The sequence below is a fragment of the Cynara cardunculus genome (genome assembly GCF_001531365.2).
Source record: "Cynara cardunculus var. scolymus isolate 2C chromosome LG 17, CcrdV1, whole genome shotgun sequence".
Taxonomy (NCBI): Eukaryota; Viridiplantae; Streptophyta; class Magnoliopsida; order Asterales; family Asteraceae; genus Cynara; species Cynara cardunculus.
Window position 1 is genome coordinate 33,452,965 of NC_037544.1, and position 20,465 is coordinate 33,473,429.

The 20,465-nt window shown below is 34.3% G+C and overlaps 2 protein-coding genes across 2 annotated transcripts; one reads left to right on the plus strand and one right to left on the minus strand.

Annotated features, from left to right (window-relative positions):
• Window positions 1–3,958: 3,958 nt before the first annotated feature.
• Window positions 3,959–5,253, minus strand: LOC112500004. The gene is made up of 3 exons (XM_025103261.1): window positions 4,864–5,253; window positions 4,543–4,777; window positions 3,959–4,473 (listed from the first exon to the last, which is right to left on the minus strand). Exons 1-3 carry the CDS (start codon window positions 5,251–5,253, stop codon window positions 4,013–4,015), a joined length of 1,086 nt encoding a protein of 361 aa, XP_024959029.1. The 3' UTR covers window positions 3,959–4,012.
• A 13,329-nt stretch (window positions 5,254–18,582) lies between these two features.
• Window positions 18,583–19,752, plus strand: LOC112500661 (secoisolariciresinol dehydrogenase-like). The gene is made up of 2 exons (XM_025104197.1): window positions 18,583–18,619; window positions 18,779–19,752. The coding sequence occupies exons 1-2, from the start codon at window positions 18,612–18,614 to the stop codon at window positions 19,581–19,583; spliced, it is 813 nt and encodes a 270-aa protein (XP_024959965.1). The 5' UTR covers window positions 18,583–18,611; the 3' UTR covers window positions 19,584–19,752.
• The last annotated feature ends 713 nt before the right edge of the window (window positions 19,753–20,465 follow it).

The following is a 20,465-nucleotide window of genomic DNA, read 5'->3' on the forward strand; positions in this document are numbered from 1 at the left end:
TATAAACCAAACCAACCAAATGATAAAAATTATAGTGCAAAATTAATTATATTATTATAAAAAAAGTGGATTGGATGTCTTTGTGTCAAATAATGAGGTTTGCCTTATAAGTTTGTCTTATTTTGAATGATTCTTTTTGAAATCTATAACCATGGTTAGAACCAAACTAACCAAATGATAAAAATTATAGTGCAAAATTAATTATATTATATTATTATATCTTTATATATATATAAGTAAAACCTTCGGGTTATGAGGTGGCACCATGAGAATTATAAAAGAAAAACCTTGGGGGTATTGAGGTGGTACAATGAGAATTGAGTATTCTCAAATGGTGAATTGTGGTTGAGTTTTAGTTGTCCCACATTGATGAAGAATTGAAAGATTTGAACAAAGTGAAGTGTATAAAAAGATGGAATGGTGCCTTTGTGTCGATTAATGAGGTTTGTCTCTTAGGGTTGTTTTACTTTGGATGACCTCTTTGAAATCTATAACCATGGTTGGGATCAAAACCAACCAAATAGAAGAAATATTTATCTTTATATATACATAAAAGAAAACTTTGGGTATTGAGGTGCCATCATGAGAATTGCGTATTCTCAAATGGTGAATTGTTGTTGAGTTTTAGTTGTCCCACATTGATGAAGAGTTAAAAATTTTGAAGAAAGTAAGGTGTATAAGAAACCAACTAAATGGTAAAAATTATAGTGCAAATATGAAAGTGAAACCAATGATGATAATTTGACAACATGAGGTAATTATTTATTTGTCATCTTGATGTTAATACTATCACGGTTTGACACACCCCTCTAATTACAATTCAAACATTATATCTGATATGTGGGTCATCGACCCCACTTGATATTAATTTTATTTTTTATCAGAAAAATCCATTTTCTTAGCTTGATGATCTGGTTCTTCATGCATCGTATTGGACTTCCACTATTGTTGCTACAACTTACGCACTCCTTTAATTTCCACTAGAAATATTATAGAACGTTTCTTTGTCGTAACTTCAAAAATGAGATTTCAATTAAATTTGTTATAAAATTAAAATCGTGATTTTGTCACCTTAGATGAGATTTCAATTAAAACTGTGACTTCTAATTAGACAAATTACTAACATTAGTCAAACATTTGTAGAGTACTTTGCAACACGATTCTCAAGCATAGTTAGATAACTTAAATTAGCATATGGTTCTAAGATTGTTATCAAATCCTTTTAAAAACTTTTAATGTTAACGAGTAGTTGTCATTCACATTTGTCTCAATTTTTTTAGAATAATACTTCAAATTTAGTCTATAACATTTCTTTTGAAGATGATATTATCGCTATCGCTATCGCGCGGTTAGAAAACTAGTTATAATAATCACAAAACGATACACATGTTTAGATTCTTTCTTTAGAGGAAGCATACATGTTCTTTGTGTGCGACCCTTTAGGTTTACATGGCTCGTTGACAGTGTATCTGGGTGACACGTGTCGTGGGTATAACATACAACTTACAATTTTGAAAATTCAATAACGATACAAGCCTCGCTTAGTAGAGTTGGTTTGCATTACTTTTCCCCTACCCTATGTGCAAATTTGAATCACATTTGGGTTATTTTCTTAATTTTCGTTTTTAATTTCAGATTTGTTATGTTTCTAAAAAAATTACAATAAAAGATTCGAACAAGTACTTCACATATGTGAACCGAAAAACTGATCAATAAATCAACCATTTTATGAAAATATCCCTGTCTTCTTTCTTACAGTTAAATAATATCACCATTTGAAAAAATTTATTGATTCACTTCTTTTCTTGACATCAGATATGGTAAATAATAAAAAAAATAAAAAAAAATATAAAACTAACTATTTGACTAAAATAATGTAATAATAATTTAAATTTATAGTTGTTGGTAGATTATGGCACATGGACAAAATCTATCTATAATTTCCTTTGATTTTAATTTGATTTTAAAATGCTAAATATTATGTCATGTTTTATTAATTATTTTTTCTGATTTTAAAATTCGTTTTTTTAACGTATTTATAATTATTATTATTTTCTATTTTCTTCCATTATTTCTAACTTTATTTTATTTATTTATAAATTTTCTCCTTTATTTCTTTTTCTCAATTTCGCTTTCATTTCATGATTCATTTTCTCGTTCATTTAATCTTGTTTTATCGATTCACAAATATCTGATTTTAATAAAAGAAAATAACATATAGAACTAATATAATCAGTATATTATAACTGATAATGTTTCTTGCATATAATTGATAAACTTTTTTTTGATTAACCTGAATATTCAACCCGCTATGCGAGTCGACTAATCCCAGGGCGACCACGTGCTTTGCAGATAGCCCGGAGTCACCGCATTTGAATCTCCGTGGTCACAAGGGGATTTTTATTTTTTCTTGGATTTGAACTTGAGACTTCCTGGTACTTTTGACATTTGGAGCCAAGCTCAAACCAATCAGACACCACCCTTATGATTATAATTGATAAACTTATTGATCATGCATATAAATAACATATTTACAGTTGTTTGATAATTCAAGTGATGACACCAACAAAATATCATACCGTAGATTTTCTTTCTAAACTTTTAGCCACTTGTTTCTAATAAAACACTGTGTCCAAGCATTGAAATCTCGTCAAAATTTAATAGATATGGTTCATTCTCTTGGTCACATAATTTTTAATAAAAGATCGGTGAATAGCTCAAGCAGGAAGATCCGTAGAGTTGTATTTTAGTGTGATCGTGGAGTGCTACATACAAGGTACATTTGTACGATTCAATATTGTAGGTTCTAACCGTCGCAAGTAGTATGATGCGCTTACTGCTCTGATCAAATCCGCCACCGTAGTACAAACACGTTGTTATTGCAATTGGACATGCTAATAATAATGATTATGTCAACGTAGGATTAAGGGTATTCATTACTTATTGTTATGTCACAATTGGTTAACTTCATATGTGATTGCACAACAACATGGGTTACCTCATATATGAATTGATTTGACAATTACGGTAAAAAAATTAAGGGGTTGTTTGTTTACTTCTTAATACTTCCATTAAGAGGCAGTCTCTGAATCGTTAAGAGGTGAATCTTGTTTGCCAAAAAAAAAATCTGCCTCTTAAGGTTCTAAACCCTCTAAATGATTTTGTATCATGAGTCTCTCTTATCCTAATTTCGTTGTAAATAATTACCAAATAATTATATTTTATTTTGCACTATATCATGTAAGTCTCTTAATCATTCTGACTACTTAATCATTCTACATTAAACCATTCAGCAACTGTCAAACAGCTCCTAAGTCGAAATTGTTCCATTGATAATGTTATATTAGAATGACTGACGATGTAATTTGAATAATGTATGTTTTAATCTTATTATAAGTTAATATATGTTACATTGATTTTACTTTTTTTTTTTCTTAATGTTTTTAGTTATTATATTTATCAAATATAAAAAAAATTAAAATATCTTATTTTTGTCTTAAGGTAAATTGCATGAAAAAGTAACGTACTTTAACTTGATTTCTATTTTGGGTAATGTACTTTCAAAGCTTCCATTTTTGTACCTACTATGTAAAGTTTTAAACATTTAAGTACCCGGATAATGGTTTGAAACATTAACTAGTTACCATGCTGATGTGGCGAGTGATGTGATGAAATTGAGTTGAATAGCAAATAATACTGAGGGGCTGTTTACCAAATTTTCTATTAAGTCCTGTATGGATAAATTTGTCTGTCTGGATAAATTTGGCTGTCTGGATAAATTTAGGTTGCTGTTTACTTTTCTATCTGAATCAACAGTCTGAATAACAGAAATGACCAATTTACCCCTGAGTATTAACTATGGGCTGTTTAGTATATTGTTGTTCATTTTTTTAAGGCATGACTGTATTTCTGAAAAATAAAATATTAAAATAACAAAACATAAATTCATAAATCCAAGTTCAAACACAAAGTAGCCAAGTTCAAATACAAGTTGAAACACAAAAATCCAAGTTCAAACATTATTGACCAAACTATTTGCAATTTCATCTCTCAAAGTAGCCATATATTGAGTGCTATTAGCACCCCATTGTGAAATGTCCAATTCTTCTTCTCCATTTCCTTCGACTTCTTCTTCGTTGTTAAATATACTATCCTCATTGCACTCCATAAACAACTGGTCTTGAATATTATATTTTCTGATGAAATTATGTATCGCAAAGCAAGCAATTACCACATTTCTTTGTGTTGTAAATGGAAAGGGAGCCATCTGCTTTAAGATCGGAAATCTCGCTTTCAAGACACCGTAAGCACGTTCAATAACATTTCTGAGTTGGGCATGTGCATGATTAAACCTTTCTTCTTTCGTCAAAGCGCGTCGACGTCGAAAATCTGCCAACCAATACCTTGTGTTACGATATGGAGCCAAAAATCCACGAGCATTGGCGTACGCAGCATCACAAAGATAATATTTATCTGAAAACCACCCACATCAATCATATAATATAGAAATAAAAAAACAAATAACAAATTGAGAATTTATACCTTGTGGTGGAAAGGGAAAACCGGATCTTGGGTTAAAAGCAACTTCCCTAAGTATTCTAGAATCATGCGCTATGCCTTCCCATCCAGCCCAAACAAAAGTGAATATCATGTTGAAATCACAAATTCCTAGAACATTTTGATAGCATCGACCGCCTCCTCTTCCCCTGTAAGCAGTTTGATGACTAGCCGGCACAATTGCATGTATAAGGGTACCATCTAGAGCACCTATTGCACCCTTCATTAACAGAAAAAAGAATAAATACAGTATATGTGTGTGTGTGTGTTTATATAAAACTTTAAAACGTCAATAATAAGTCTTACCGGAAATATTTCTCTCAAACGTCTTTGATGACTCGACGTATTTGAAGTTGTATCAGAAGTTGTTGGCACCACTATTTCTCTTGCGAATTCCATCATACCCAGTAAAACTTCATGGAAACAAACATGAACAGTTCTTGTGGAGCGTTGAAATCTACGTTTAATTACTCTGTAACGCTCGTTATGGCCGATCATCATCAAAAACATTGCCATTTTCTCTTCTACACTAACATATCTACTATCTTTCACCCAATTTCTTTGTCTAAAATGATTGCATAACAGTATATACGCTTCACGTGAGAGGCGCATCAACTCTTGACATTGCGTACTAGGTCCAGTTAATAGCTCTTGGGTGTACGCATATCCGCTCAGTGCTGAAGTATTATCAGGCATTCTTTCTATTCTTTCCGAAACATTTCTTCGCCGTTTTACATATATATATATTAGGACTACGATCATCATTTCTTCCTCAAAAGTCAACATATCTATTCAAAGAAACATATATTATAAATCCAAACAAAACATTATAAATCTAAAAAGAAATGCATAAAATAACCATGCTTATCATAAATCCATAGCCACATACATGTCATAAATCCAAAAAACATCATATGTCCAACAAAACGTGGCACCAAATTGTCATAAAAAAAAACCCACAAGTTAGCACACAAAAGTTCTATAAATGTTCTAAAAACGTGGCACTAATCTTTACTGATATCCTTGCTTTGCCCCAACTGTTCTCACCCATTCTCTTGCAATTTCAGACGGTATTGTCATCCAAGCTTCTCTGTTACGGTTGTCCGTAAGAAGTGAAAAGGCAATACGGTACAACGGATCATCTTTTGCCCACCCAAGCTCGTTCAATTTTTTAAGGCATGACTCATAACTAAAAAGTTCAGGGTTCCCATACTTCGATGCCATAGTATCTAAAAATTTTATAAGCTTTTCATCAAGCTCCGAATTCGTTGCCATAGTCTTTTTACGCTTCTGTTTCTCAACCGGAGCACGGGATGAAACGGGTGTTGACGACACAGGAGCTTGATCACTTGAGACATTGATCTCTTCCTCAATGACAACAAATGGCTCAGTAGTTGGCAAAGGATCTTTTGACGACGGTCCATGGCCTCCAATACCCGTGGACATACCACCCTCAAATAATCGCGCACAAAGGTCGGGATATGGTAGACTTGTAGTCCTCAATGATTCGACATACCTATTGGTCTGTGTTAAAGAAACATATATAAATATACAAATAAAATAAAAAAAATCGAAATAAAACAAGATCTAAAGTTAGAAAACGACCTCTATCTCCAAGTCCCATTCCTCAGGGGTCAAGTTAAACGTGTTTGTTGAAGGGTCATAAACGTTGCCGGTTTTGTTCTTTAATTTCAACCAAGCACCATATTTGCCTTTCAAGTAGTCAAAGTGGTTCCGCATTTGCTTTCGATCGACCACAAAATTATGTGTGCTTTTCAAAGTATCGGCAACTTTCTTCCACGAAAGTGCCTTCAAGCTAGAACCCTCTTTCCCATTTAACCCAACCTCTAGAATACAACTTTCTAAAAAGGTTTTGACAATGTTGGGATCCTTCCAACTAATCCTAACCCTTTTTTGTTGTTGGGTTTCACCCATTTGTTCCATATACCTATAACAAACCCAAATCAACAGTGGAAGGATATTAACAAGCTGCTGTTATACAAACCATGTTAAACAAACCCAAAATCATATACTGGTTTAACCCTCCGAGCAGCACACAGAAAATTTTACCAAGCAGCAAACAATATACTGGTTTAAGCATCAAACAATATACCGAGCATGACACATAGCAGCAAACAGAGCATACAAAATAAATCTAGCAGCAAGACAGAATCGAACTGAGCATACAAAAATAATCGAGCAGCAAGAAGGGAAAAACTTGGTAAACAGGCTGTTAGTGGTGATACAGGAGAGCTTGAGTATCTTCTTCTTCAAACAAATCAAAACTCCATTGCTAATGCCTGTAAACTCATCTCCAGCGCTCCTTCAAAATTAAGGTATATATATATATATATTTCTAAACTGATTGCTTCTTCTTATTGTTATATATATATATATATATATATATATATTGTGTATTATTGCATGAATTGAAGTAAATCGAGCAGCAAAATCGAAATACAAAATCGAGCAGCAAAATCAAAATCGAGCAGCAAAATCGAAATACAAAATCGAAATACAAAATCGAACAAAGCATACAAACCGAGCGAGAAGATGATAGCATCAAAATCGAAATACATAATAGCAGCAAAATCGAGCAGCAAAATCGATCGAATCGAACATAATAGCATCAAAATCGAACATAATCGGAAGCAATATCAGCAACATAGGAGAAAAGTTACCTTAGGAGATGAGAAGATTGGATAAGAGCAGCAAAATCGGAAGCAATATCAGACCACAATCGCCTATTAGGGTTTTGGAGGAGGAGCGACCTGTTGACAGAAAAGAGACCGTGAGTTTTACAAGGGTAGGTATGTCATTTTTGTTGGCTTAACGTGGACAAGTGCCTAGAATGGACTGTGCGAATAAGCCCCTGTCTGGGCGAATAAGCTCCAAGTAAACAGCCTCAAATGGCTGTGCGAATAAGCCCGTTTATCCGGTAAGCTCATTAAGTCACAAGTAAACAGGCCCTGAGTTGGATACCACATCACCATGGTAACCGGTTATTGCATCAACCGGTTACCTGAGTACTTAAATGTTTAAAACTTTACATTTTAGATACTAAAATGAAAGTTTTGAAAGTACGTTATCTAAATAAGAATCAAATTAAAATATGTTATTTTTTCATGTAAATTATCCTGTCTTATGGATAAATAATATGTCATTTTGTTTCTGTTTTGTGGTTAATATTATTATTATTATTATTGTTAATCAAATGTTTTTAGAAGATATTATAAAACCCAAAAAAAATTCGATCAACAAATAATTTTATTTTTTATTTTAATTCCTTTTTTTTGGATTATAATATATATATATATATATATAATAAAGAAATTAAAAAATTTTTGAAAATCGGATTAATAGTGGAAGAAAAGTTCAAAATATGGGTGAAAAGTGCAAATTTGACCAAAGCATTGAAGTCAGGGACCGAATGTAATTTTCTGATAGTCGAGGGGTTACGTCAGACGTTAACAGGTACAAACCAGAATGACATGTTCTGTAAATATGTCAGATTCTGAATTTTTGAAAGGAATGAAACGATCGAGCTTTGAAGCCTCTTATTGGCTTCCTTAATCAACCAACAAGCCAAAAAATTACAAAGATAAATAGCCAATGTTCTCCTCTACATTTTTCGTTCAAGAAGTTTGAGCTTCCGTTGAGAATTGAGAGAGAAATCGGAGCTCGAAAGTCTCCATCCAAAATCTCCGTTTATTGAAGATTAGAGGTAAAATACTCGACTAAAATTCATGTTCTTTATATGATTAGCTTTGTTTTTTTATCCTTCTGTGAAACCCTAGTAGCCTTATGTTCCAGATTTCGTGTTTTATGGTTCGATTTTGAGGTTTAAAGTTTCTTTCGGTTTAGTTTAAAACTAAAACTTTAAGTAAGAAAATGGAACTCGTTTCTTGACGAAAAATTGTGTTCGGTATGTCAAAATATTGGTAAAAATATTAACAAAGTTTTGGTACAAAAAGAATGAAGAAAAAAGATCAAAAAATGAGTCAACTTTGAGCTCAAAAACACAAAAAAAGTGGAGCTGTTGAATCTAGGTTGCGACCGCATCGGATCGATCCCAGATCCGACCCATAAACCAAAGGATCCGACCGTCAAAAAAGTAAAATAGAAATTTGCTAAGGAGCAAACTCGAACTTGCGACCTTAGTCTGGTGAGGGTGTCTCCTCACCAAACCGCTACCAAATCATTTTATGCTATTTAGAACATTTAAGATTAGAAATTTTTTATATTTGGTAATTAACTTATTTTTTTAATAAATTCTATAATAACCCCTAGAGTTTAGAAAACAAGATTAGAACATTTATGGATGATGAGACCTCCAGGTCATTCCAGTATTCAGCGATCAAAGGAAGCTTGCTTAGCACGATTGTTGTTGTCTTGTCCTTATGCACACAAAAAACAAACCCATACCCTTACAAAAGTTAGTATGGTACGGAGCCGATTAGTCGACTCTTTGTCCACCAACTTTAGGCAAGGATATCTGCTCAGAAATAGTGGTTTTGTACTATTCACTGTAGCAAATGACAAGTCTTCCTCTTAAGGTTTGACACGCACTCTAAMCCTACCATATTGCATTAAATGATCATTTAATGCACTGGGTATAAATAGAAGTGTTTCTTCTCCATGCAGAGAGCGCGCATCTCTCTCTAACCTTATTCTTACTTCAAGCATCTTCAAGCTTAAGTAAATGATCTTTCTTTTAGCAATATCTTTTCTTGTATTTGCTAAAGCTCTATGTGTAACCAAAGATTATTTAGATAGGTTTTCATTACCTTAACTTTCCGCAAACAGTCTTGTAAAATTTGTATTGATCTTCTCTATCAATATATATTTTAAATTTGAAAATACTGTGTTTGTATTCATCCCCCCCCCCCTTCTACAAACTGTTTCTCTTCTTGTAGACCCTTACGGAACCAACAGAGTTTTACTTAGAAAAATCTTGCATCTATTTGTATCCAAGACTAGAATGTGTTCAACAAAATCAAAGACTAATTAAAGTGAGGCAAAGATCGTCGCAAAGTGGATTGGTTTGTCATCTAATCAAAAATAAAGATCAATACAAGATAAATTCAATTAATAGTATGACAAATACTAGTGCTGGCATCCGAATTTTGAAGTAGAAACTTGGCTAGCAAGTTTGGTTCAGAAACTCTCTTACTTCCTTTCTTGGTATGAGAACATGCACAACGTGTCAACCTAAGTACAAAAGCACCAATACATTGGTGCTTTACTTACTTTATTGTTCCCTTGGCAGATCTAAGGATGGAGTAAGTTAACAAAGTGTTTACATCAAACTCAATGGTTGAAATGAAGAATAGTTAGACATACATTCGAGTTGGACAATAAACATTTAACATAAAGATGGCTATAAAATGTCACCCCCCTTGCCATTCGATGCAACTGACCCGTTGTGAAAGAACATCCCTGAGAATGTTTTTGAAGTAAATTCGGTGTCATCCTCTGAAGAACTTCCTTAGTTCTTCGAATCTGAAAGAGTACCTCCTTCCCCATCTCTTTTAATTTAGTAAATTTTTCAGATTCAAATTGTTTAGGATCACATGTCTTACCTTCCTAACTTTCACAACAAATATGTAATTCTTTATTTTTATACAAAATATAGAAGACATAATTAAAAAGTGAAAATTTGTTTGTATTAAACCTCTTTTCTATAAACACTTCATGTGTAGGTCATCATTTCTCAGGACCAACAATATACATATATATATATATATATATATATACACACACACACACACACATAGGGAATGGTTCAAACGAGAACACCTTCATTTTACGAGAACGTCGAGAATATCCTTTTACTATAGACAATCACATGTGATATTATTATTCCATCACATGTGATATACTTGTGATACTAAATCAGAGACGCGAACAATTTTCGATGCGATCTTGGTTTCTAGCCAAGTCGCCCTTACACAACTAAGCCCCCCTCACAAGTATTATCACATGTGATAAGGTTGTTGTTGATATGATATTATAATCTATCAAGACCATCACATGTGATGATTAGGGGTTGTTTACTTGCGACTTAATTAGGCTTATTGGTCTATCTGACTTATTCGCACAACTCATGTGGGTTGTTTACTTACAGCTTATTCGGTCGTAGAACACGTCGTCCGCACATCACAGGGTTCCCTCACGCGTATTATCACATATGATAAGGATGTTCTTGCGTTCTCGTAAAATGGAAGTGTTCTTGTTTGAACCTCCACCTATATATATATATACATATATTTAATATTAAACAATATATCATGCTAAATCTTGAATAATAAATTTCAACTTTCGTATTTGTATAAGAGTAATAGCAATCAAGCCTGGTTCAAACACAAACGTATCAATTACAATAGTTCATGAAATTCTATACATTCACGTTGTTATATCAACAACAGTTTAACCACGAACCATCAAACCATGTAATCCCCTTTTCAAGTTTCTTTCTAATCATCAAATATTGATTGTGTTTATATATTTCATATATAATATACATAAAAAATTATTATTAAATACTTAGGGTCAGGGTTAAGGGTATCTCCATCCCTGGTTAACTCGGGGATTTCCATGTCAAACCGGGTTCATAAATATATGGTTCTCCCTAGGTACGGAATTTTTTTGCAGCCTCTAATTTCATTGTAGATTCTACATTTTTTGTTTCCAAATTTTACCATTCTAATTTTAAATAGTGTAAAAATAATAACAGAGCAAAAATAGTTTTACAAAGATAGTAAAATAATAATGCTATGCGAGCCGACTAATCCCATGATGACCACCTGCTTTGCAGATAGCCCGGAGTCACAGCATTTGAACCTTTGTGGCCACAAAGGGATTTTTATTCCTCCTTGGATTTGAACCTGGGACCTCGTGGTAATTTTGACCTTTGGAGCCAAGATCAAACCAATCAAGCACCACCCTTGTGGTTATTACCTAAAGGGTCTTTGCCTTCCACATGAGATCAAGTACTCAAACATACTAAGATGACATTTATTTTTAAGAGATACTGAAGTCTGATTTCATTTCTGATTAATAAGAGGTGATTCTGAAGTCTGAAATCTGAATAATATGACTGTTTGTTTTTGTAAACTAACAAACGTCTGAATATGTATAATTGTCTATTTTTATTCCTCAAAACCATCAATTGCTATATTTTTGGCCTGTTAAAGGGATGGCTATATTATTGGCCTATAAACATGGTGTTTACATCTTTTCTTCAACAAACAGAGCAGGGAATCAAAAACATGGAATACAAATCAGAGTCAGTAGAAACAGACATCCAACTTCCATCTCTTAATGAGATTTCAAGCCCAGATGTTGTTATTAGATCTTAAAATAGATATGACTTGTGGGTCTATGTGTTCTCCCAGACCCACCAATTTCCTCCCATTTTTTTCATTTTCTTGAAATTCTGGGCAGGTCCGTCCCTTAGCATGTTAAATGTGAGATTTTGAACAACTTCCGAAATCTTGGGGCCCAAATTTACATGTGTTTAGGGTCTTTTTATCGACCTATGTAAAACTATAGCCGCAATTGTTTAGGTTCAAACCATTACTTATTTGGTTTTAGGTTCAAATCAGTATTGGTTTAAGTTTAGTTTCAGATTGTTAATAGTTTTAGGTTTAACCCATTTATATTCTTAACATATATCATATGTCATCTCATTTATGCAATCAATCAAAAGTTTTGAATGTAGCAAGGCCTCTAAAAAGGTTGGAACATCATCTGTCATCTCATTTATGCAATGTAATCAAAAGTTTTGGATGTAGCAGGGCCTCCAAAAAGGTTGAAACGTCCCTGATTCTGGGCATGGTGTGTAGTGATTATTTTGAAAACAGATTCACTTTATTCATTCATCAACAATTTACTGAACACATTTCTTGGCTACAATTTCTATTCATCAGCCAATGATTTTAGAATCTCACATGCCATCTTCTTCACTGTTGTCACATAATCATTCACAACTCCTTGCAAAAAAAAAAAAAACAAAGATTAAATCAGTAAATCACGTTTGATTTCATCGAAAAAGATTCGACTTTTTTGGCAGAGTTCTTACTGGAAATTTTCTGGGTTTTCTTCAAACACAGAGAGATATCTCTCGTAATCTTATTCGAGTTTGGCGTTGCGAAGAAGATACTCGACCGAACCTACATCTCCATTTCTACCAATGCATTTGTTTCCATAACTAAACGATCTTGAAGCTGCCACTAATTTCAGCTAGCCAGATCGTTCTTTATACCTCCGTAAGAGGAAGTAGAAACATCGTTGGAATCATCAGGTTGCGGTGGTGAGTTGAAGAAGAAGGTTGTGGCAGTGGAGATCGATTTGGAGATTGGTTTAGGTCGAAGGTGACAAGAACGGTTGTGATGAGCAAATAAGAGGACATACAGTGATTAAAGTGACATTTGTTTTAAAAGGTTTTGAATTCTGAAGTCTTATTTCACTTCTGATTAATAGGAGGTGGTGTTGAAGTCTGAAATCTGAATCAATAAGACTGTCTATTTTTATAAACTGACAAACGTTTGAAGTCTGAAATCTTAACTAAACAATTGTTTGTTTTTGTAAAATCAGGTGCAAACATTTTGCAAAATTCTCTTGATTTTCATAAAATTTCCATTGTCGAAATTCATCTCAACAATTTCTTATCATATGCAACACAATAAGAATCTTTGGATACCTTCAGACTTCTAATGCTATCGGGAATGCCGCCGGTGAGTTTGTTTGCGGAAAGATCGATACTTTTGATAGAGTATAGATCGTCGATAGAAGTTTTTATTTCACACTAATCTTCTAAGCTAATTTATATATACATAAATTATAAATTATATATATATATATATACACAGAGAGAGAGAGAGAGAGAGAGAAGGCGGGGGCGTTCATTTCACGTGCATGATGAAAGTATAATGGTGTGCTGTTGGTAATATTTTTATGATAATGAGATGCATACAGTGAGGCTATTTGTAGACAACAACAAATGAAAGGAGAAGATGTGGAGCTAAACTAAGCAAGTTACAACAAAAATATATTGACCAAAAATAGATTAAATTCAAATTATGAATTTGAATCTTTTGGATGATCCTTAATACHCCCCCGCAAGATGGAGGAGCCATTGGAGACTCCAATCTTGGACCGTAGATGAAGAAATGTAGAGCGGGGTAGTGGTTTGGTGAGAGCATCAGCAAGTTGATCCGTGGAGTTGATATGGAGCACTCGAAGAGAGCCATTGGTGACTTTTTCTCGTACAAAGTGGTAGTCCAAGGCGACATGTTTCATCCTAGAGTGGTAAACCGGATTGGAACACAAGTATGTGGCTCCTGTATTGTCGCAATAGAGAGTTGGAGAATGATCCGTGGCAATACCAAGTTCATGGAGTAGATTTTGTACCCAAGAGACTTCAGCGGAYGCATTGGCAAGAGCCTTGTATTCTGCCTCCGTAGAGGATCGGGATACCGACTTCTGTTTGGCAGATCGCCATGAGATAATGTTCCCCCCAAGATATAATAAGTACGCTGTAGTGGACCGACCAGCAGTAGAAACGCCRCCCCAGTCRGAATCGGAGAAAGCTTTGAGATCAAGYGTWGTTGCYCGTTTCAAGAWGAGACCATGATGTATGGTGCCTTTTAAGTAGCGGAGAACTCTTTTTAATGCTTGCCAATGCATTTGAGAAGGAGCATGCATAAACTGTGATAACTTATTAACCGCAAATGAGACATCGGGTCTTGTAAATGCGAGATATTGGAGGGAGCCCACTAGTTTGCGATACGGAGTCGGGTCAACCGGGGGAGAGCCATCCATTAGGGTGAGAAGAACTGATGAGGATAGTGGAGTGGCAACTTCTTTTGCACCATCCATGTGAAAGTGGGTGAGAAGATCTTGAATGTGACGATGTTGAGAGAGGAAARGGCCAGAAACKGKGGAGATAACCTCTATGCCAAGGAAGTGATGTAATGGACCAAGGTCTTTGATAGAGAATCGTTGGGCAAGAGTGTGGACAAACTTGGTCAAGAAGGTAGGATTGTTACCGGTGAGGATGATATCATCAACATAAACCATGAAGTAGCATGTGACACCATCGTGATTATAGATGAAGAGAGACGCATCTGCCATAGATTTATGAAACCTAAAGGAGATAAGAAAGGTGGAAACTCAGTGTATCAGACACGAGGTGCTTGTTTAAGGCCATAAAGAGATTTTTTGAGTTTACAGATGTGGTTAGGAAATTGAGGGTGGATGTAACCGGGAGGTTGGAGCATAAACACCTCTTCAATCAAGGTGCCATGAAGAAACGCATTGTTCACATCGAGTTGACGAAGTGACCAATTTTTTGAGAGGGCAATGGAGAGAATGGTTCGAATAGTGACGGGTTTAGTGACTGGACTGAAGGTGTCAAAATAGTCTTTGTCGTATTGTTGTTGGAAACCTTTTGCCACTAACCGAGCCTTGTATTTGGCAACAGAACCGTCTGTGTTGCGTTTGACTCGAAACACCCATTTACAATTGATGGGAGTATGAGAGGAGCGTGGAACAAGCTCCCAAGTGCCGTTATGAAGTAAGGCATTGAACTCCGAGTCCATTGCTTTGCGCCAATCTGGATTTTTCATGGCTTGAGTGTAGGTGGTGGGTTCAAGAGTGGTAGGAATCGGGTGTAGGGTGGATGTATTAATAAATGTGGAGTTAAAGTATTTAGAATTCGGTTTTCGGTGTCTTGGTGGAAGCGGAGGTGAGGGATGAGAAGGGTGGGCATGTTGGTCTGGAGTGGGTGAGGAGGAGGTGAAGATGGCAGATTGGGGAATATGTTGGTTAAGAGTAGTAGCTTGGGAGGAAGTTGGGGAGGAGAGGGCAGGTGATGACTGGTTGGGTGATAAGGTTTCATTGGGGTCTAGCATGGAGATGGTAGAAGAGGGTGCATGTGGGGCTGCATGTGAAGTAGGCAAAGGTGGTGGGGCAACAATAAGTGAATTTGGAATGGCAGTGGAAGGTACATGCATATGTGTTTGAGGTGGCATAGATGTTGCAAGAAAATTGTTAGCTGTAGGTAGAGGAGGAGAGCTATGTAGGGTGCTTTTGTAGGAAAAAATGTGATTGAAAAACTCGATATGTCGGGAGTGATAGAGTCAATTATTTTTGGGATCAAGGCATTTATAGGCTGATTTTGATGGGAAGTATCCAAGAAAGATGCATGGTGCGGATCGGGGTTGAAGCTTGGATTGTGTGTAGGGCCTAAGCCAAGGGTAGCATAGGCATTCAAAAGACTTTAATTTGGAGTAATTGGGTGGTTGGTTGAACAAGAGTTCAAATGGACTCTGATGATCAAGGACCGGAGTGGGTAGTCTATTTATTAGGTAAACGACAGTTTGAAAAGCGTGTGTCCAAAAATGGAAAGGCAGACCGACATAGTGAAGGAGGGCTAGCCCAGTTTCAACAATATGGTTGTGGCGTCGTTCAGCGGTTCCATTTTGTTATGGTGTGTGGGGAGGGGTGGTATAGTGGGAAATGCCATTTGTTTGTAGAAAAGAGGTTAGGCCTTGGTATTCGCCACCATTGTCGATGAATAGAGATACAAGTGGGGTGTCAAAATATTTTTCCACTAGTGATTTAAACTGTGGAAATAAGGTGGCAACATCCGATTTACGTTTTATTGGCTATAGCCAAACATACTTGGAGTAAAAGTCCACAAATATGACATAATATTTGAACTGGTCAATGGAAGTTTGAACGGGTCCCCACACATCTGAGTATACAAGTTGTAGTGGTTTGTTCGCAACAAGTGAATTTTGACCAAATGGAAGTCTATGAATTTTGATACCATATAATGGTGTGATGTTGGTAATATTTTTATGATAATGAGATGCATACAGTGAGGCTATTTGTAGCCATTTATAACAAATGGAAAGGCGAATATTATGGAGCTAAACTAAGCAAGTTACAACAAAAATATATTGACCAAAAATAGATTAAATTCAAATTATGAATTTGAATCTTTTGGATGATCCTTAATANTGGAGCTAAACTAAGCAAGTTACAACAAAAATATATTGACCAAAAATAGATTAAATTCAAATTATGAATTTGAATCTTTTGGATGATCCTTAATAGAAAGAACGGTGGTGGAAAAAGAATAAAATCAAAGAAAAGGGGAAATAAGATGAATTAAGATATTAGTTTATCTCTTATTTGTTTAGACCCTATTAAGTGATAAGAGACCCTGAAAATAATAAAAGAACAAATAGTCTGAATTACAAAACGTCTGAATCATAAGTGGTAATTAAGAGATGAAAATGAAAAAAAAAAAACAAACAAGACCTAAGTTACCACTTTTTTTTTCAGATAAGTTTTAGTGATAAGAAGGTTTGAATAGATAAAAATAAATAAACAGTCTTAATTTGGAAACATCTGAACCCAAAATTGAAAATAACATTGAATTCAAGAAATACTAATATATAAAAAAGGGTATGAAAAAATCTTCAATATATTGTTTTTACATCGAAAATAATATTGAATTCAAGAAATACTAATAATTCATATAAAACTGGTTTTATAAATATTCCTACACGCAAAATCAATCAATAATGATTTCTAAATTAATATCATCTACCATATTACTTTTACATAACATCGACAATCAGTTTCATCTTCAAAAACATCTTATGATATATACTGTTAATATATAGATTGAAATCATTTGAGGGGTCGTAATATTGACCACTCGAAGTAACACTCTATGTAAATCAACAAATCAATTGAGTTTCCATATCACCTTATGCTAATGTTTTTCATCATTTTTTTAAACTTTTAGATTAAAACAAACTTTTGCGAAATCACCAACTTATAATCAAAAGCCCATGTTGGTTATAACTTGAGATCTTATTCATATTTTAGAGATATGATAATACTTTAGATTTATGCACTCAATATTAGGTAATAAAGAGATAATAATACATGAAAGCGAATAGATATAAGTTTGAATGGTCTCATCTGGTTGATAATTTTTTTTTCCAAAAAATATGAGTTTTTTTATAAGTTAATAGTAAGAAATATATTATATTACAATACAAAATAGATTTATGCGGATGGAATAGAAAAAAAAACAAAGAATATATCATAGGCAAGTAGTCTTAGGGGTCGTTTACCAAACGCTTATCCGGGCAAGCGTTTACCAAGTTACGTTATCTTACTGAATGAATATGGCAAGGATCAAGAATCTTACTTGCTAAGAACGAGACAAGGACCAAGAGTCTTATCTGGTAAGTGAGGGCGACGACTCTTACCATAGTAAGTGATTACTGGGTAAATTGTTGCATACGATATTGTTTTGGTAGACTAAAATTTTACCCGGTAAGTAAATAATAATGTTAAATTTTACCGGTAAGCACTTACCGGATAAGTGTTCGGTAAACGGCCCCTTAGAGTTTGGTGGTAGGTAAAAGCTTACAGAAACAATAAACAATACTATAAAATTAACGATCAATTAATTTTTATATATTTTCTTTTCCAATGTAGTTATTTAATTAACACAGGTTTGGACCCTTAATATAATACTAAATTCTGTTTGGATCCTATTAGATACTTAAAAAATATGTTTTTTAATTTACTAATTATTTAAACATTATTTAATAATTAAAATATTTAAGCGTTATTTGATAGCAGCATTGTTGATCATGCCATTATTTGATGCCATCGATAAACACATTATGATGAAGGAGTGAAACCATTTTTGAAAATATACGTCTTGAAATGGTTTCACTTCATCATAATATGTGTATCGATGGCGTCAAAGAATGGCATGATCAACAACACTGCTATCAAATAATATTTAAATATTTTATTTTCTTGAGATATATTTTATTAAAAATAATGAAAATTGAGAGAAATACAAGTAGATTGAGCACCAAAAGCCATCAACATCACCAAAATAATAAAAAATAAAAATAATATTGAATTATTGATTAAAAACTCCTATAAAAGAAAGGGAAAATAGACTCTACAACCTCACCATCACACTATCATCTCCACTATTCTATTCCATGGCAAGGTATCCACTCTTGTGTCATATTTATCTTAGATCTTATACTTGCTTAAAATATTGTTTTCATCTTTGTCTCATCTAAATTCATTATGAATAACACTTTTTGTAAATCTAATTCATTATGAATAACACTTTTTGTCTATCTAATTCATTATGAATAATCAGATTGACAGGTAAAGTTGCACTGATAACAGGCGGAGCTCGAGGGATTGGTGAATCCATTGCAAGATTGTTCACTAAACATGGAGCCAAAGTCATAATCGCGGACGTCCTCGATGATTTGGGTCAAAGCGTTTGTGAAAGTATAGGTCTCGAAATGGCATCGTTCATTCATTGTGATGTGTGCAATGAGTTAGAGGTCGAAAAAGTCATCAACTTCACCATCGATAAACATGGTAAGTTAGACATTATGATCAATAACGCTGCGATTGCAGGTGAATTGAAGTTAAGTATTCTCGAAAACGACGTGAGTGATTTCGAACGAGTCTTGGACATCAACGTGAAAGGTGTTTTCTTGGGAACCAAACATGCTGCCCGTGCCATGATCCCGGCTCGTGGAGGTAGTATTATCACAATTGGAAGTATTTGTTCGGCTGTAGGTGGTGTCGGTTCTCATGCATATACGAGTTCTAAACATGCCGTTGTGGGACTCACCAGGAACGTCGCTGCTGAGCTTGGAGAGTTTGGAATTCGTGTCAATTGTATATCGCCCCATTTCATCCTAACGGAGGCAACAAAACCGATTCTTGAGAAACACCCAGACTTGTATTCTAGCATTCACTTCGACCTCAAAGGCGTCGTTCTTCTTGAACAAGATGTGGCCGAGGCGTCCCTGTTTCTTGCTAGTGATGAGGCCAAGTATATAAACGGACATAATTTAGCGTTGGATGGAGGCTTTACTGCGATCAATTCATCGTTTGGCCTTTTCTCACGAGGTAGGGCAGCTCGTACGACGACATCGGAACCATGATTGTTCGAGTTCGAGAATAATAAACTAGAAAACCACATATGGACTATCAAATAATATGACTTCTGTATCCGAAAAATTATGTTGTATGTCATTTGCTATTGAATTCTATGATATAAGTGGTTAAAAATTTGCATTTTACAGATCAATAATCAACAGAAGATCTGTTTTTCTATCACCCCATGTGTTCTTGTTAGATATGCAACACAACTTAGGTGCCGTTTATGAAATACTGGGTAACTTACCTTACGAATGAATGTAGACTGTACCAAGAATCTTATCTAGTACGAGAGTAAGTGAGTGCGACGACCCTTACCCGATTAACGCTTACCATGTAAATTGTTGCATACAATACCGTTTAGATGACTTAGCATTAATTTTACCCGGTAAGGCAAACAAAAGTGTTGAATCTTATCCTTAAACATTTACAAGGTAAGCATTTGGATAGACGATCCCTTAATGGTTAAATAGTTATTAAGCTCATCAAACTAAGGGGGTGAACGTTTTTTTTTTTCTTTCTATTTTAAGACAATTTATTCTTAATTGTACATAAATAAGTCACTTCAACTCAAAATTAAAAGTAGAAAAAGAAAATATACATTTTATTTTAAGACAAACTAAAATATTAATATAGATATTTATTTTGAGACAAACTAAAATATTAATGTAAATATTTATTTTGAGACAAAAAGAGAGTATCTGATTCCACTGTTAGAATTTATATTCATAACATAAAGTCAGTGTCATTCCTAAAATAAAAGAGTAGGGCCCCAGGTCTTTCAAAAATATTTAATATATATTATTTATTTTTACTGGTTATTTCTATTTGTTTTAGTTGTCTGCTTAACTGATCTATCTTCTCTTGGTTATTTCTATTTGCTTTAG

Coding starts and splice junctions, on each gene's coding strand:
- LOC112500004 (XM_025103261.1), bottom strand. CDS start 5,253: ATGCCTGATAATACTTCAGCACTGAGCGGATATGCGTACACCCAAGAG. Junction 4,778..4,863: donor GTTTGAGAGAAATATTTCCG/GTAAGACTTATT, acceptor CTGTTAATGAAG/GGTGCAATAGGTGCTCTAGA. Junction 4,474..4,542: donor TTTTCCCTTTCCACCACAAG/GTATAAATTCTC, acceptor GGTGGTTTTCAG/ATAAATATTATCTTTGTGAT.